We start from the raw sequence: 16391 nt of genomic DNA, 5'->3' as shown, positions 1-16391 counted from the left end.
CTTCATGCCTACATTTTCTATTAATTTGGCAACAATATTATCCTTGGGTCAAAAAAAGCCTTAACACATTCCTTTAAGCATTGTGATGGGAGGAAAAGGAAATGGCAGCTGAAAAGTATCCGGTATTTAAAACTTTAGAAACATTTTCAAGTTGATCTACATGCATTGTAAGGGCATTTTTACTCATCTTGGGCACTTGCAACTGCAGCATCATTTTGACATGATTACATTGGCTTTGTATGTATTAGACAAGTCTTTCCCAACTGTGTGTCTTCCAAATCAATTAGAATGCAATTCTCATCAAATTTAGTCAGCTACTTTGCTTGGGAATTAAACAATCTGGACGGTATCAATTAGATTGTCAAAGGCAATGTTGAATATTTATTTATTTATTTGATTTGTATATCGCCCTTCTCCCTAAGGACTCAGGGCGGTTAACAGTGACATAAATAACAGAATGCACAAATACAGATATTGAAAACAAATTAAACCCTAATTTTGCCCAAATGCAGAAGATAGTTACCTTAAAACAGTAATTACAACAGAACCCGTCAGACCAGACCGGATTGCTCAAAGGTCGCGTCGGAAGGAGCGAAGGTCGGGAGCCATCCAGAGCTCAACCGGTAAACGGTTCCATAGGTCAGGCGTGCCCACAGAGAACGCCCTCCCTCTGGGAGCCATCAGACGGCATTCTCCGAATGGCGGAACCCTTAGGAGGCCCTCTCTGTGGGAGCGCACTGGACAGAGGGATGTTGACGCTGGCAGCAGGTGATTCCTAAGGTACTCCGGACCCATGCCATGTAGGACTTTGAAAACCATTACCAGCACCTTGAATCTTACCCGGAGGACAACTGGGAGCCAATGCAGCTCACGGAGTAGAGGTGTAACATGGGAGTATCGGGAGACTCCCAACACAACTCTCGCGGCTGCATTCTGTACCAGTTGGGAGCCTCCAAGTGGTCCTCAAGGGCAGCCCCATGTAAAGAGCATTGCAGTAGTCTAAACGAGAGGTCACGAGTGCATGAGTGACCGTACGTAGGGCATCTCGGTCTAGATAGGGCCGTAATTGGCGCATCAGGCGAACCTGGGCAAAGGCTCCCCTAGTCACAGCTGTCATGTGCTCTTCCAGATATACTTATATACACTGTGGACACAATTATTAGGCAAGTTGTATTTTGGAGATTAATTTTCTTATTGAACAACTACAGTGCTCTCAGTAAATCCAAAATGCTAGTAAAGCTCAAACCTGAATATTTAAGAAAGTAAAAGTGTGGTTTTAGCTTTCTTAGGAGTTGATTTAGAGTCCATCTTCAATCCAAAAAGGTCCAACTAGCTCATCTTTAATAATACCAGCCCAAACCAGTACCCCACTTTGACCTTGGCTGGTGTCTGAGTCGAAGTAGAGCTCTGTACCCATTACTGATCCAGTCACGGGCCCATCCACCTGGTCCGTTGAGAGTCCCTCATCACTTGATAAAACCTTTGAAAAATCTGTCTTCAGATATTTCTTGGCCCAGTTTTGCCATTTCAACTTGTGTCTTTTTCAGTGGTGGTCGAGTTTCAGCCTTTCTTACCTTGGCCATGTCTCTGAGCATTGAATACCTTGTACTTCTGGATACTCCAGGTATGTTGCGGTTCTGGAATATGACAGCACTGAACGATAACACATTTCTGATAAGCTTCACATTTGATTCATCTCAAATTTTTGGCAGTTAACGTGCATCTTTTTTTTCTCAGTGTAAATCTTGCAACCCTGTTGACTATTTACAGCAAAACATTTGATGGTTCTGTGATCAAGCCCCAATATCTTAGCAATTTCAAGAGTGCTAGAATCTTTTTTGGCCCATTTTGCCTGAGGAAAAGAAGCTGCCTAGTAATTATGCACACCTTGATATAGGGTGTTGATCTCCTTAAGCTGTTACACCCTCTCATTACACAAATACACATTACTTGATATGCTTATATCCATTAAACATTCAAGTTTATACAGCTTGGAGGTGGAAAATATGCATGAAAATGATATGGTTAAAATACTTAAAACTGCACGGTGTATGGGATAAGTCAGGATGATAGTCTCCTCAATCAACGCATCTTATTTCATATACCACTAATCTCGTCTCTTAAAGATAGTGTTTGATATGATAAAAGGGACTCCTGTCATCTAGGGACCTGGATGATAACTGAATTATTTATTCATACTAAAGCAAAATTTTGACATTGTTTTCTACGCAGATGAGATGTAACTTGAGTTGTACAGTACTATATGATCTCTTAACCTTGGGAAATGGTGACTTTTTTTTCTTAAATTCCATCTGGTAGAATTCCAATAACAACTAAACGTAATATTAAAAATCTGCCATTTACATTTTAGTAGAAAATGCTGCATTTCCAATTTCTTCAACATATCTCTGCAGTATTTATTACTCTAGCTGAGCTAGGGAACATGTTTTTCCAAGTATGACTAGTATAGAAAACTGCTTTTTTTCAGCATGGATATATAGTTTATCATATATATTATACAGTGTTAATTGATTTTTAGTTACTGAGGTGAAGAGATTATGGTTCAGTTTTAGGTGTTTGCACATCTGCGTTTTGATTACAGTTGATAGAAGGAAGTTAAATGCTTATTTCTTATTCTCTGGTTTCAAACTTAGTGTGTTCTACAGTTTAAAAACACTGCTATGGGCTTCAGTTTAAGAATCACTAAGACAGAGGATATAAATACTTAATGTGAAAATGCATTTTTTATTTTTAAAATATGTGATAACCGGCAATTAAACAGAATGGATGTTAGAATACTGCTAATACATAATTAAAGCACTAATTCTAATTATGAAATGAGAAGAAAATTTAAATCCCATTTTTCTTCTAAAGTCGTGTGTGAATTTTGACTACAAACTTAAAAGCTATACCGTAAAATGCTGAAAGGTAAACTTAATACTGACTCACACTGCTTCTGTTGCAAATCAAATATGATTATTCAGTTAAACACCAAAAACTAGATTCTGGGGAAGAATCTGGCTAAGGATGAGCAGAGAAAATTACATTCAGGCTTCACTCTCCAGTTATATGGCATGCTGGAAGGTAAGGCTGGAAGTGATTAATGAAAGATCTTTCTAAGTTGTTCTCCACTTAAAACCATTTGTTTGTTCAAGATTATAATAGCATTGAAAAAAGAGACATGACTAGTTTTGCAACATCCTGATGGACATGTGATCAATATTTGGGCACTTGGCAAGTGGCATGTATTTATGACAGCTTCACTGACCTGGGGTCATGTGATCACCATTTATAACTTTCCCAGCCAGCTCCCAACAAACAAGTCAATGGAGGAAGCCTGATTCTCTTAATGACTGCATGTTTCACTTAACAACTGCGGATTCACTTAACTGGAAAAATAATAAAATGAGACAAAACTCATTAACTGTCTTGTTTAGCAACAGAATTTTGGGCTCAATTGTAGTTGTAAGTCAAGAACTACAGGGTTTTTTTAGGCATATAGGCCAAAGCAAATTTAGATGTTTTGACAGCGGATGGATTCTATGATACATCAAAGAAATTTATGTAACTCACTTCGTTACTGGGGGATGACTGCTTATATTTAATAAATATGAACATATACCTCATTCCCCTTGTTAATAGATAATCAATGGGAATGTCTGTTTTGAAAGGCAAAGAAACAAGAAAACTTGGTGAATTCCTTACGGTAATTGTCAAAATTGACACAACTTTTTTTAAAAAAATATCTCCATTTTAGCAACTTTTTGTACATGTTATACTACTAAGATCATAAGGTGGTCAAATAATGTATCTTTGTTGTAATTTTAATGGCTGTCCTTATGATGTCTTAACATGAAACTAGCATTTTTGAGGAATATTTTGTTGTGGCAAAAGCTATCTTTCCTCCTTAGTGGTTTCTAATTCTTCCTCTTCGTCGTCCTCCTCTTCCTCTTCATCTGCCTCCTGTTCCTTAAGGCGATTCCTAGCAATCTGTTAGCAAAGAATAAAACTGAAAAAAGCACTCATTGCAGAAAGAAAAACATTTTTGTACAGTATTTTTTGTACGTTAAGGATTCATTGTTGCCAGGTTATCCTACATACAGTCATGGCTGAAATTGTTGGCACCCCAGAAATTTTTCCAGAAAATCAAGTATTTCTCACAGAAAAGTATTGCAGGAACACATGTTTTGCTATACACAGGTTTATTCCCTTTGTGTGTATTGGAACACAACAAAAAAAGGGAGGCAAAAAAGGAAATTGGACATAATGTCAAACAAAACTCCAAAAATGGGCTGGACAAAATTATTGGCACCCTTAACTTAATATTTGGTTGCACACCCTTTGGAAAAAATAACTGAAATCAGTCGCTTCCTATAACCATCAATAAGCTTCTTACACCTCTCACCCGGAATTTTGGACCACTCTTCCTTTGCAAACTGCTCCAGGTCTCTCTTATTGGAAGGGCGCCTTTTCCCAACAGCAATTTTAAGATCTCTCCACAGGTGTTTAATGGGATTCAGATCTGGGCTCATTTCTGGCCACTTCAGAACACTCCAGTGCTTTCTTGCCATCCATTTCTGGGTGCTTTTTGACATATGTTTGGGGTCATTGTCCTGCTGGAAGGCCCAAGATCTCGGATGCAAACCCAGCTTTCTGACACTGGGTTCTACACTGCGACCCAAAATCCTTTGGTAATCCTCAGATTTCATGATGCCTTGTACACATTCAAGGCACCCAGTGCCAGAGGCAGCAAAACAACCCCAAAACATTGTTGAACCTCCACCATATTTCACTGTAGGTACTGTGTTCTTTTCTTTGTAGGCCTCATTTCGTTTTCGGTAAACAGTAGAATGATGTGCTTTACCAAAAAGCTCTATCTTGGTCTCGTCTGTCCACAAGACGTTTTCCCAGAAGGATTTTGGCTTACTCAAGTACATTTTGGCAAACTGTAATCTTGCTTTTTTATGTCTCTGTGTCAGCAGTGGGGTCCTCCTGGGTCTCCTGCCATAGCGTTTCATTTCATTTAAATGTCGACGGATAGTTCACGCTGACACTGATGCTCCCTGACCCTGCAGGACAGCTTGCATTCCTTTGGAACTTGTTTGGGGCTGCTTGTCCACCATCCGGACTATCCTGCGTTGCAACCTTTCATCAATTTTTCTCTTCCGCCCACAACCAGGGAGATTAGCTACATTGCCATGGGTTGCAAATTTCTTGATAATGTTGTGCACTGTGGACAAAGGCAAATCTAGATCTCTGCAGATGGACTTGTAACCTTGAGATTGTTGATATTTGTCCACAATTTTGGTTCTCAAGTCCTCAGACAGTTCTCTTTCTGTTGTCCATGCTTAGTGTGGCACACACAGACACACAATGCAAAGACTAAGTGAACTTCTCTCCTTTTTATCTGCTTTCAGGTGTGATTTTTATATTGCCCACACCCGTTACTTGCCCCAGGTGAGTTTAAAGGAGCATCACATGCTTGAAACAATCTTGTTTATCCACAATTTTGAAAGGGTGCCAATAATTTTGTCCAGCCCATTTTTGGAGTTTTATTTATTATTTATTTATTATTTTGATTTATATACCGCCCTATTCCCGTAGGACTCAGGGCGGTTTACAGGGCAATTAAAATCATACCATACAAAAATTAGAAGATTTAAAACAGTTAATTAAAACAATTAATTAAATTTAGAGCCCAAAATTTAGAAAAGTTAAAACATTAAAATCCAATTAAAACCCCTCAGTCTAGGCCTGACAACTCAAAGAGCCAAGTTTTCAGGTCCCGGCAGAATGAGCGGAGGTCGGAGGCAGTCCTAAGTTCCATCGGCAGTCCTTTTGTTTGACATTATGTCCAATTTGCTTTTTTTCCTCCCTTTTTGTTGTGTTCCAATACACACAAAGGGAATAAACCTGTGTATAGCAAAACATGTGTTCCTGCAATACTTTTCTGTGAGAAATACTTGATTTTCTGGAAAAATTCCTGGGGTGCCAACAATTTTGGCCATGACTGTATCAACTTGTCTTTCTGAATTATATGTTTAATGGCTTACAAATGGAAGTATTTTCAGCCAGATTTTCCAAAATGAACAAATACAGATAAGATGCAAAACTAATTGGCATGCATTTTTATATTTAACAGTCTGTTTTACTCCAAAACATATATATGTATTTTACATGCAGCTGTATTACAAATGCTAGCCTCAGTATTTGAAAATGGTACTAAAAAAGCCCCTTAAAACAAGTTTCACTATTACCCCTAAGGTTTTCACAAATAATTTACATATCTGAGTAAGTGTAATATTTCATAAACGATTTACACATCTCATTGTGCGTATTCGCTTTTAGAAATAAAAGGTTTTATAAATTCATTTTTAACTATTCACTGAAATGGCAAGTAAATTGGACATTCAAACAATTTGATATCCAATAGATTTCTGGTTAGAGATTATAGATTATTTGGAAAGGCTATATTAAAACATTTGTAGCACTTAGTAACAAAAACATTCAAGATCTTTTTTTACCTGAACTATTCCAGTACAAGTTCTGGAAGAACCAGTTCTCTGAAGGGGAGATTTGGAATTTGCACGAACAATATCCAAACGGGTTTGATGTTCTGGTGGATAAAGTGAACTCCGAAATACCTGTTAATAAAACTTCAATGTTGATAGTGAGATTTGGAATGCATGCAGCAATTCTGAGGTACACTATTAGTACTACGCTGATTTAAGTGATATAAACGTCATTTCAATGCATAATTTCTTGGAATACTCCCAGTAGACCACATTTTAATCTAAACAGACTGGTGTTGATCAAAGTAATACAGATTCTAGGATGTACTGTAAATGGCTGCAAAGAGAGCAAGCTGAACAATTACACCACTTCATCTCTTCTGAAAGTATAAACGTTACCAGACATGAACGTCAGTCCAAAATCTAGATATTAGTTAATATGTGCAGGCCAAGCAGGAGAGCTTGTATAACTGAAGTTTCCTTTATCTTTTCAGTACTGAAGAGAAAAGCTAGAAATCTATTTTTTTGAAAGTCATTCAGTTTTAAATTATCAAAAGCAATTTTAAAAGTTTTGGCTGAATTTATGTTACCTATGCCTAGTTTATTGTTATATTCCAACTTCTAGATGCGGAAGAATTTCTGCAAATCAGATTAAAAAGGCTTATTTATTTGCCTTCCATGTCACAAAGAAAACAATTTTGAACTGCTAGCAGCTGAAGTGCTAAAACTTAAACCAGCAAAAATTATTTCAACACATTCCTTATCAGACAATTTAGGGAGGCACATTACACTTTTAAAAAGTTGAAATTAGGAAGATAAGAGTTAAATATAAATCTCTCTTACCCATTGCTTCCTGTCACCAAATCTACTTTGATAAGATAGGAAACACTCAAATAAATTGCATCTCTACTTAGGACAGAATGAGCAAGAATGGGAAACCTGTTACTTATTCAATCTATTTTTTATCTGTTTTAAAATATATACAGACTATAATTATTCCTTAATTGAGGTTTTTGTTTATGTCGAATATTTAAATATTAAATTATTTTGGAACAGCTAGCGTTTAAAATTGTAATATGCTACAAAATAATCAACTGACTACACCTTTACCAAAGATGCATTTGGTCTCTTACCTCTAAATCTTCATTCTCATCAATATTTTGTATATTTTGGAATGCAGCAGTATAAATTTCTAAGGCTTTTCCATGAAATAACATTTCAATTGTAATGAATTCTGAAAGTATGTTCTAAAAATAAAGGGTAGAATATTATATATATATATATACACACATACATGTGTGTGTGTGTATCTATTGCTTTATGACAGTTGTGGCAATAATTGAGCCATCACTATGAAAACTTCACTATGCTTGGAAAAAAAAGAATGTTCAATTTACTGTTTGTAACAGTCTTTGTATAATTGGTGCCTTTTGAACAGGCTGACTTGGTATCTGCCTAGAAGAGACCAATGCAGCCACAATTTATTCAACTGGGAAAAGTTCTTCTATACTTTGAAGGTTTCTTATCCGAAATGTAACAGCATGGACCATTTGAGCAATATTTTCCCCCCACTCATGCTAGTATCTGTCTCAGTGTTAAATACTGAGTTCCCATTTCATTTATTTACTAAGGGAATTGCCTGCTCCTTAGAATTAATACATTTTAATGTTAATCTATTCAAATACTATTTGCACTAGAATACTGTAATTCTACTATGATCAAATTCAGTAATAAATCTGAGCAGTGTTGTTCTTCACTGTAAATGAGATATTTTAACAGAAGCAGCAATTTGTTGGGGCTAAACTGTGTCTCTGACATGTACTATGAGTATTTAAAATCTGCCAGTTTGAATTATTTAGTGAACATAATTTGAATTCTGTCACTAAACCTGAACATGCCAATTTTAAAAATAAAACCAGGAATTATATTTTTTCTAGGGTCCTCGCATGGAGGCTAATAAACTTGGCTCACTTATTTACAAGTTCATTAAATGTGTGGAGAGGTCTGTGTCAAGACTGGTTTGTTCCCATTTCAGAAGTAGTCTGCTAATCTGTATTGCGTTGTATTACATACCTACCTTAATATCTTTTATCTTTTGTTTTTCAAAATTGTCCATTGTTTCTTCCAACTGCCGACTCGTTCTAGTTGCATCCAGAGAGGCTCTCTGTAATTCACTTTCAGCCTTAAAAATAAAGTATTTTTTTCCCCGACAACAGATGTTTTCCAATGTTCCATTTAAAAATTAGATAAAGTGCCTGAGAAAGCATTCTGCTTATCTATAGCCCTAGATAGGATACTCTAAGTAAATTAACATTAATTTTCCCACAGTTTGGAAAAATTCTATCTAGTGGACCTACACCAATGTATTATTACACATATTCATAATTAGCATAATTGGAAAAGTGGCCAATATCTGTAGCTGGGGTGTAGGATAAGCCTGCAAACAAAAAGTTCGGAAACCAACCCATAAGCTTGGGAAACAAACCTTTAACCTCACAATTGGAAAAGCTTGATTTCTTAATCAAATTAAGTGTGTTCTTTTGGGGAAATAATTAAAAAGTTGAACTGATTTATGAACAGTCTTTTTAAAACACCTTTTAAAATCTTCTCTGGGCATTAAAAGTACCTATTAACCATAAATCCCTACTACAAGTGGGACTCACAATTTTCCCATGAGATGCTGCAGCTTTAGGATCCTTGGGGGAAAATGTTTCTAAAGATTTCTAAGATATAGATGGGAAAATGTTTCTATTTTTCTCACCTGTAACTTAGAAATATTTACTGGAAACATTATTTGCAATAGATGTGCTGATAAAACATAACTATTTTTCATTCTTAAAACTTAGTTCAAAGATTTTATGGAATTTAAGCTGATTTGTTGGTATAGTTTTTAATCTTAGGAGTAATATTTTCCTTAGTATTTTGAGTTTATTTCATGTTTAGTTATTTTTTTATTTATACTACAGATACCCCATCTTTATATCCTTAAGAAATAAAATAATAAAAATAAAAGTTAAAATATTATCAGAACATTCTATTTAAATCTAGATTGAGCCCATGTGGTGAACAAGCCACTGAAACTGACACCATGAGCCGTTTACTCCATGGTCATTCTGATCAGTTTTATTTGCAAATATTACATTAAGACTTCAATGATTATATTTCTTTAAACGTGACTAAATTCTATTGTGTAATACGAAGCTGTACAGCAGTTTAGATCTCTTGCCTAATTTATATTAGCTATGCAATGTTTTATGCCAATACTAATCATTAACTTTAATTGAAAAAATCAATTTAGCTAGCTAACTTATGAATTTTAATACAGTACTAGTCAGAAAACATGGTACCAAACTCCTTTTTTTGCCTTCCAAAGTAAGAGATCTTTAATGAAAATCTACTTTCTACTCCTACTTCTGATCTTAGTATCTGTAGGTAGATACAACTTATTTTTCTTATTGGTGGAACAAATATAAATATGAAAAAGCATAATTATCAATAGAACTTATGCTATCATTTCAGATGGAAGACTCACCTGTGACTGAAGGTGTTAACAGTAAAGGAAAATGTTCTAAGTTACAGAAAATACTGCAGCAGTATTTCTGATATTTAAACAATCCTTTCCATATAACAACTCAACAAGCTTCTAGTTTATCAGACAGAAATTATTGATGGCTTTTGGTTTTTAGTAAATCTTGAAACTATAACAAATTAGGGAATAAAGAAAAAGAATTATATAAAGTAATTACTTTTAATTGCTGAATAATCAATATAGCTACTTGTCAACTAAGGCAGGAGTCCCCAACCTATGGTCCTATGTGCTCTTGGCCAGCGGGCCGTGGAAACGGCTGCCCGGTGCACATATGCATGGGCGCGCATTCCCCCTACTTGCGCCGGCAGCCCCATTTGCACATGCAGGCAGGTGCGAACGGGGATGCTAGCGTGGTATGGGTGTCTGCAGCCCGTTTGTGCATGCACTGCTATCCCAGGTGGTTTGCGTGGCCCATTCGCACATGCACGAATGGGCCGCTAGCCACCATGGGGGATGCGCAGCCATTTGTGCATGCACACAGCCCATGCCGCATGCATGAATGGAGCTGCTAGTGCCGTGCCAGTGTGCGCACCAATTTTGAAGCTGCTCTCCTTCCCTCTGGTCGAGCCCGGAAAGGTTGGAGACCTTTGAACTAAGGTATTTTAGGAAAGCAATGTAAAAGAAATTGCACTTAATTTTTTACATGTACCAATCTTTTTCAACAGTTTTAACTATTGCATATAAAGTTTTAAATAAGTATGTGTGCAAAGGATACAATAATGTGCCGATCAGATGGATTTCGTTGACGGGTCCTCTCCAGTTGAGATAACTGTTTTGCTTCTCTGTTCTTTGCTGTTAAAGTTGCTTTAAGATCTTCCTGCAAACAGATTGTAGGCACGTCAAAAACTATATTTTTAAAAAAGAGGTTTCTAATTATTTACATTTTTGTGGAATTCAAAGGCATTTACTTAAGGCTATTGATTAAATTATACAACAAAGGTTGTGCTTTTAAATAAAGTATTTTCCCAATTTTTTAGAATTGCTATAGGATGAACTACTAGGTAAGGCTGTTTTCCCAGCATTCTGTTTTCTAAAGTCTTGGGCAACGTATGAGGAAAACAGCCACTTATCATAATTGGATCTTCACTACTAGTATCTGGAGCAGGGGTGAGCAATTTTCCCAAGAAGACACAGGAGAAGCTGGGACTGTTATGGAGGGCCACTGCCCAAGCTGCCCCACTGATGCCAGGGCCTTGCCTCCCAGCGGCTGATGGCTAGACAGGGACAACCAAAAGGCCAGATATGGGCCATGGGACATAAAATGGCCAGGCCTATTGTTTCTGAACTGGAAGGTACTGTTTGATTAATAGTTGATTCAATATTCAGTATATTTATATGTAGGCTTGGATGAACAAATGAAATTATGATTATTTATATATACATGCTTCCTATTAAATGAATTTGAGTAAATATATGCTTTTGAATTTCCAAGTTTTCCTGGACATTGCCAATTTTGAATATCCAAACGTGCAGTATTTTAATTACATGGTCTTTTATAGATTTTAGGATTTGATTACTTGAATTAAGAAAGACTAGAAACACCAGGTTCTTAGAGAAGTACCTTAAGAGCCTTGGTGGAGCAGTGGGCTAATGCCTCCTTAAGTAACACCAGCTGCCTGCAATTAGTGCAGATTCGCGTCCCACCAGGCTCAAGGTTGACTCAGCCTTCCATCCTTCCGAGGTAGGTAAAATGAGGACCCAGATTGTTGGGGGCAATAAGCTGACTTTGTAATAATGCCGCTTGGGGGGGGGGAAACCCTAATAAGCAGGCATATACATAGAATGAAGGCTATTGCTAAGCACATTTCATTTGTGCTTAGATTGTAAGCCGCCCTGAGTCTTCGGAGAAGGGCGGGATATAAATGGGATTAAAATAAATAAAAATAAAATAAAACATGAAAAAGGGAAACAAAGTCTGTCACATACTCTTTTAAGTTTTATGATGGTCCCATAACATTTCAGAGGTTCAACAACTTTAGCTTCAAGTCTTTCTACCTATAAAAAGAGGTCACGATGAATCATTCTAGAATTTTTCATTGCATAAATTCCCATTATTTTCAGTGAATCTGAAATATAGAAAACAATCAAGAAGGAAATAATAGAGGGGAAAAAACCCTTGTTCTGAAATAAAGAAATCTAATGGTATGTTAATTAGTATACTCATTATTTAGTTTAAAATATAGTTTGCCATTGTCATCTTTTAAAGTTTAATGCAACATCTTCTTAATATACTGAAAAAAAGGTTTTAATTTTCTGAAAATTTATTGTGGAACATCAGGGACTATATCAGAAATTATCAAAAGTTTGGAAGTTCTGTTTATGGGTAAGTTACACTGTATAGTATTAGATTCCAATGGCTGTAATTGTAATTTGTTATCATGGTCATAACATGCAAACATTCAAAATTTGAGTACTGACATAAGAAAATGTATGAATGTAAATTTATACCTCTGCTTGGCGATAATCCTGAAGCTTGGAAAACTCATCTGCAAAATTTTTCAACCCAAACTTTAAATTTGGTGTTTCTGTAGCTGCATAAGCATGTATCTCATTTACTAAAAGGTCTGCTTTGTCTCGTAGCCTGGCAGTTTTTCGTACGTATGCTGCAAATATTTGACATAATTCACCAAAATGTTTTTCCACATTTGAAACAGCTTCCCGTATTTGTCTGGTCTGGTTATCCCTATTTAAAAAAGGAGAGTTGACTTAATAAAGACAAAGGACAGTGTTGAGAATTATAAGCACATCCAACATTACCAGCAAGCAAACTTTACTTGGGGAAGCAACATTTGTTAGACCTGAGTGTCCATTAAATCTGAATAGAAAATCTAACCTATATACATAAACCTTGACTTATGATGACCCTGGGTGACCGGATGGGAAATAAGCCTTGGCCTACAGATGGTAACTGCCCTCTGTATGCATGTTGCTTCTGGTGACTTGCTTCCCTCTGCTCCTTGGGATTCCCCATCCTCAACTGGCTCCTATTTAGCAGGCAAGGAAGTTTTAAAGCTGGTCAGCAGAGTAGTACTTCTTGTGAGCTCTCTATTTTTAATGAGGTCCTGTTTGTAGAGAGCTTCCTTAAAAAACAAGCTACAATCTCACGAGAAACTGTAGAATAGCACAAGGTTGCCATGAGGCTGGTAGCCTCTGCAAAGCTGGGCATTGCATTGCATTGGACAGGCTTCTCTGCATAAAACAAAAAAAAGTTGAGTGCTCCTGGCCTCTGGAGCTGGGTGGCGAGCAGGCTAAGTCCTGCAAGTCTCCGGTGGCTGGATGGCCAAGTAGGTATCATTTTACAGGCTATAAGTGACCTGCATGGGCCAATCACTTCTGTGAACCAGCTTTAGATTTCCTTGCCCAGCTGAATAGTCAGGCTGAGAGCTGGCCAAAACCTGCTGAATCCCAAGGGGCAGGACAGGGAGTAGAGCACCAGGTGTCTTGGAAGTGAGGGAGGCCTTTGGAGACCTGTGTTAGGCGTCCAAGGACCTCCCTCACTGGAGGCACCTGTTGCCCCATTTAACAACCCATACATTCATTTAAGGATTACATTGGGGACAGCAGGAATGAGGGTCATTAAATGACATGCTTCACTTAACGGCCATTGCAATATGCAAGTGTAATGGGCAGGTTCCATGGTTGTAAGCTGAGGGCTACCTGTGTGTGTGTCACACAAAGCTACTGTATATGATAAAATAAAAAACCCTATACTGAACTGCACAGCAGGAAAAAGAACATAACCCTGAAAATAAATAGCAAAAGCTAAACAAAACAACAAAAACAGACAAAAATGCTAAATTAAAAGGGAAAAAAACAAGTTATTGAAATTGTATAACTTCTTTTTCAATTTCATCAACATAGTTCTATTTTTAAACAATAAATAAAACAGGCAATGAAGAGTCAATTCCTGACCCTTCTTCGGTATAAAGCTAACTGAAAAGTTGGAAGCCTCATTAACCCAACCTTTAGCCTTCGATATTTGAGCATTCTTCCTGAAATGCATAATTCAGTGATAATTACTGAATTATCATAATTTCATTCATGTACAAAGCTGTATTTCAATTTGAATACTATGATTAAATTTTTAAACAATGTAATTTCCTTCAGTTTACTGTATCGATCGCATAAAACTATAGTGCTACTACCATACCGAGATATAAAAATAAAGCAGTTTCAAGATTGTAATAATTAGGTTGACTAGCTTAAATTCAAAACCTCCTTGTTTTTTTTATCATACATACATACAAAATTGTGAAATAAGGTTTCATAGAGGATGTTTTTAGATAGCTAACGACCAAATTATCAAAGTACAACAATATTGAATTTATTTTTACTTAACACAATATTTATTGCTACCAAGGTTAAGATGCTCTCCACTTTCTGATTAAGGTAAATGTTGCAATCAGAGGTGTATACCTGGGTAAATAGGCAATAAATGCAAAGCTGCACTGGTTTGAATTCTCATACTAAAATACCTATAGTCGTAAAAATAGCCCGTGATTTTGTGTTTGATGTTCTAGCAAAAATTGTCCTTACACATCAACGTACAAGTGAAAATAGGTCAAGGAGTCACCTAATCCAACCCCATGGTCAGTGCAAATTCTGCTAAAGATTAAAGACCTAACTAATAGTAAAGGTTTCTCTAGAGCAGTGTTTCCCAACCTTGGGAACTGTAAGATGCGTGGACTTCAACTCCCAGAATTCCCCAGCCAACATAGCTGGCTGGGGAATTCTGGGAGTTGAAGTCCACGCATCTTACAGTACCCGAGGTTGGGAAACACTGCTCTAGAGCACGGTGCTCATCTCAGTTTCTTGGCCCAGGGAACCGTGGTCATGTGGCCAGCATGGCTATACACCAAAGGCCCTCAGAACACTCCTGCCTTTCCACCAAAGTGGTACCTACTTGCACCTGCAAGCTTTCGAACCGTATACTGCATTTTCCTAGCCTCCCCAAAAAGCACTTAAGACTTGGGGTTCACGTCTTTACGCAGGCCCCGGTTTGGTTTAGTTTACTGTTTTATCTGGACTGTCTGCGAGGTTGCCAACCCCTTTTTTTGTGCCCAGGAAGGGAAGCCGGCTGAGCTCGGATGAGGGGACGTCGCGGCTTCTCTCAGCGGTGCGGCCCAGAAGGCGAGTCCCCGAGCGTGCTGCCAAGCCGGTGATGGACCTGAGGGGCTGAGAAAGGAGGAGCGGGCGCTTTTCCCGAGAGCCTCGCCCGCCTCATTCCTTTCCGTTCAGGATCAGGGCGAGGATGCCGAAACAGTTTCCGGCGCTCCCCCGAAAACCTACAGAGGGAGTGGGGAACGACGGCCCTTGGATGACTTGTGGCTGGCTTCAACTTGTGGAGTTGGAAGTCTACAAGTCATCGAAGGACGGCCATCGTTTCCCATCCCTGCTGTAGCGCATGCGCTGGACTACCATTCCCATCTGCCCTGATCAAGATGAGGAAGGGTACTTTTAAGTCGGCAGGCCTTTTCTTCTGTCTTCTCCTTTTCTTTTCTTTTCTTTTCTTGTCTTCTTCTCCCCCTCTTCTCCTTCAACGGGACGGATCTGCCCTCGCCCAGGGGTCGGCAACCTCGGCTCTTTTATGACTCGTGGACTTCAACTCCCAGAATTCCTGAGCCAGCATAGCTGGCTCAGGAATTCTGGGAGTTGAAGTCCACGAGTCATAAAAGAGCCGAGGTTGCCGACCCCTGCCCTAGCCGGACGACGCTCCCCTCCATGCCGGGGCGAGCACACACCCCTCTCGCCAGGGAGCGTGGGACCCGAGCAGGATCCCCCAGACCAGAAGCCCTCTCTTGCCCCTCGGCGACCCCATTACCTGGCGTCCAGCCCCCTGCCCAGCATCAACATGGCGACTGCGACCAGCCGCCGCTGCCGCTGACGGTTGAAAGTGGATGGTGCGCGCATGCGCTTCACTTCTCTCCGGTTGCCCTGGAAGCCAAGCACCACCCACCCGGCGGCTGATGCGAAGTTACTCTTCGCCTTTCAACAGAACTGGGGGGGGGGGGGGGTTGGGGGCGTCCGAGTCATCCCTGTTGCTATGTTTTTTTTTCCCTCCTTTCCGCAATCTTTGGCAGAGTCGGTGGCGCTACTTTACATTCTCCCCTTCATGAAACCTGATTTGCATTTCTGGATAACCCTTCTCCGACGCACTAAATCAGCTGTTCCCTAGGTGGCAGTAAAGTGATGGGAAAACTCTTTATTCCCTCTGGTTCGTTTTTTTGGAGCTTAGATATGGCAGCCTTATATCTTGGGATTTTGCCAGGGAGACCTGACGGGAACTCCAG

General features: G+C 38.6%; 1 protein-coding gene across 1 annotated transcript; it reads right to left on the bottom strand.

Annotated features, from left to right (window-relative positions):
• Positions 1–368: 368 nt before the first annotated feature.
• On the bottom strand, positions 369–15976 carry CIBAR1 (CBY1 interacting BAR domain containing 1). The gene is made up of 8 exons (XM_083360019.1): positions 15923–15976; positions 12550–12784; positions 12028–12096; positions 10817–10918; positions 8590–8706; positions 7646–7759; positions 6525–6644; positions 369–3990 (listed from the first exon to the last, which is right to left on the bottom strand). Exons 1-8 carry the CDS (start codon positions 15952–15954, stop codon positions 3895–3897), a joined length of 885 nt encoding a protein of 294 aa, XP_083216145.1. The 5' UTR covers positions 15955–15976; the 3' UTR covers positions 369–3894.
• Positions 15977–16391: the final 415 nt, after the last annotated feature.

Source organism: Vipera ursinii (assembly GCF_947247035.1).
Source record: "Vipera ursinii genome assembly, chromosome: 3".
In the NCBI taxonomy this organism is placed as follows: Eukaryota; Metazoa; Chordata; class Lepidosauria; order Squamata; family Viperidae; genus Vipera; species Vipera ursinii.
The sequence above is the reverse complement of the archived record's forward strand: the minus strand, read 5'-3'. Positions and strand labels throughout refer to the sequence as shown.

Coding starts and splice junctions, on each gene's coding strand:
- CIBAR1 (XM_083360019.1), bottom strand. CDS start 15,954: ATGTTGATGCTGGGCAGGGGGCTGGACGCCAG. Junction 10,919..12,027: donor CCATCATAAAACTTAAAAGA/GTATGTGACAGA, acceptor ATCTGTTTGCAG/GAAGATCTTAAAGCAACTTT. Junction 8,707..10,816: donor CATCTGATCGGCACATTATT/GTATCCTTTGCA, acceptor GGAAAAAAATAC/TTTATTTTTAAGGCTGAAAG.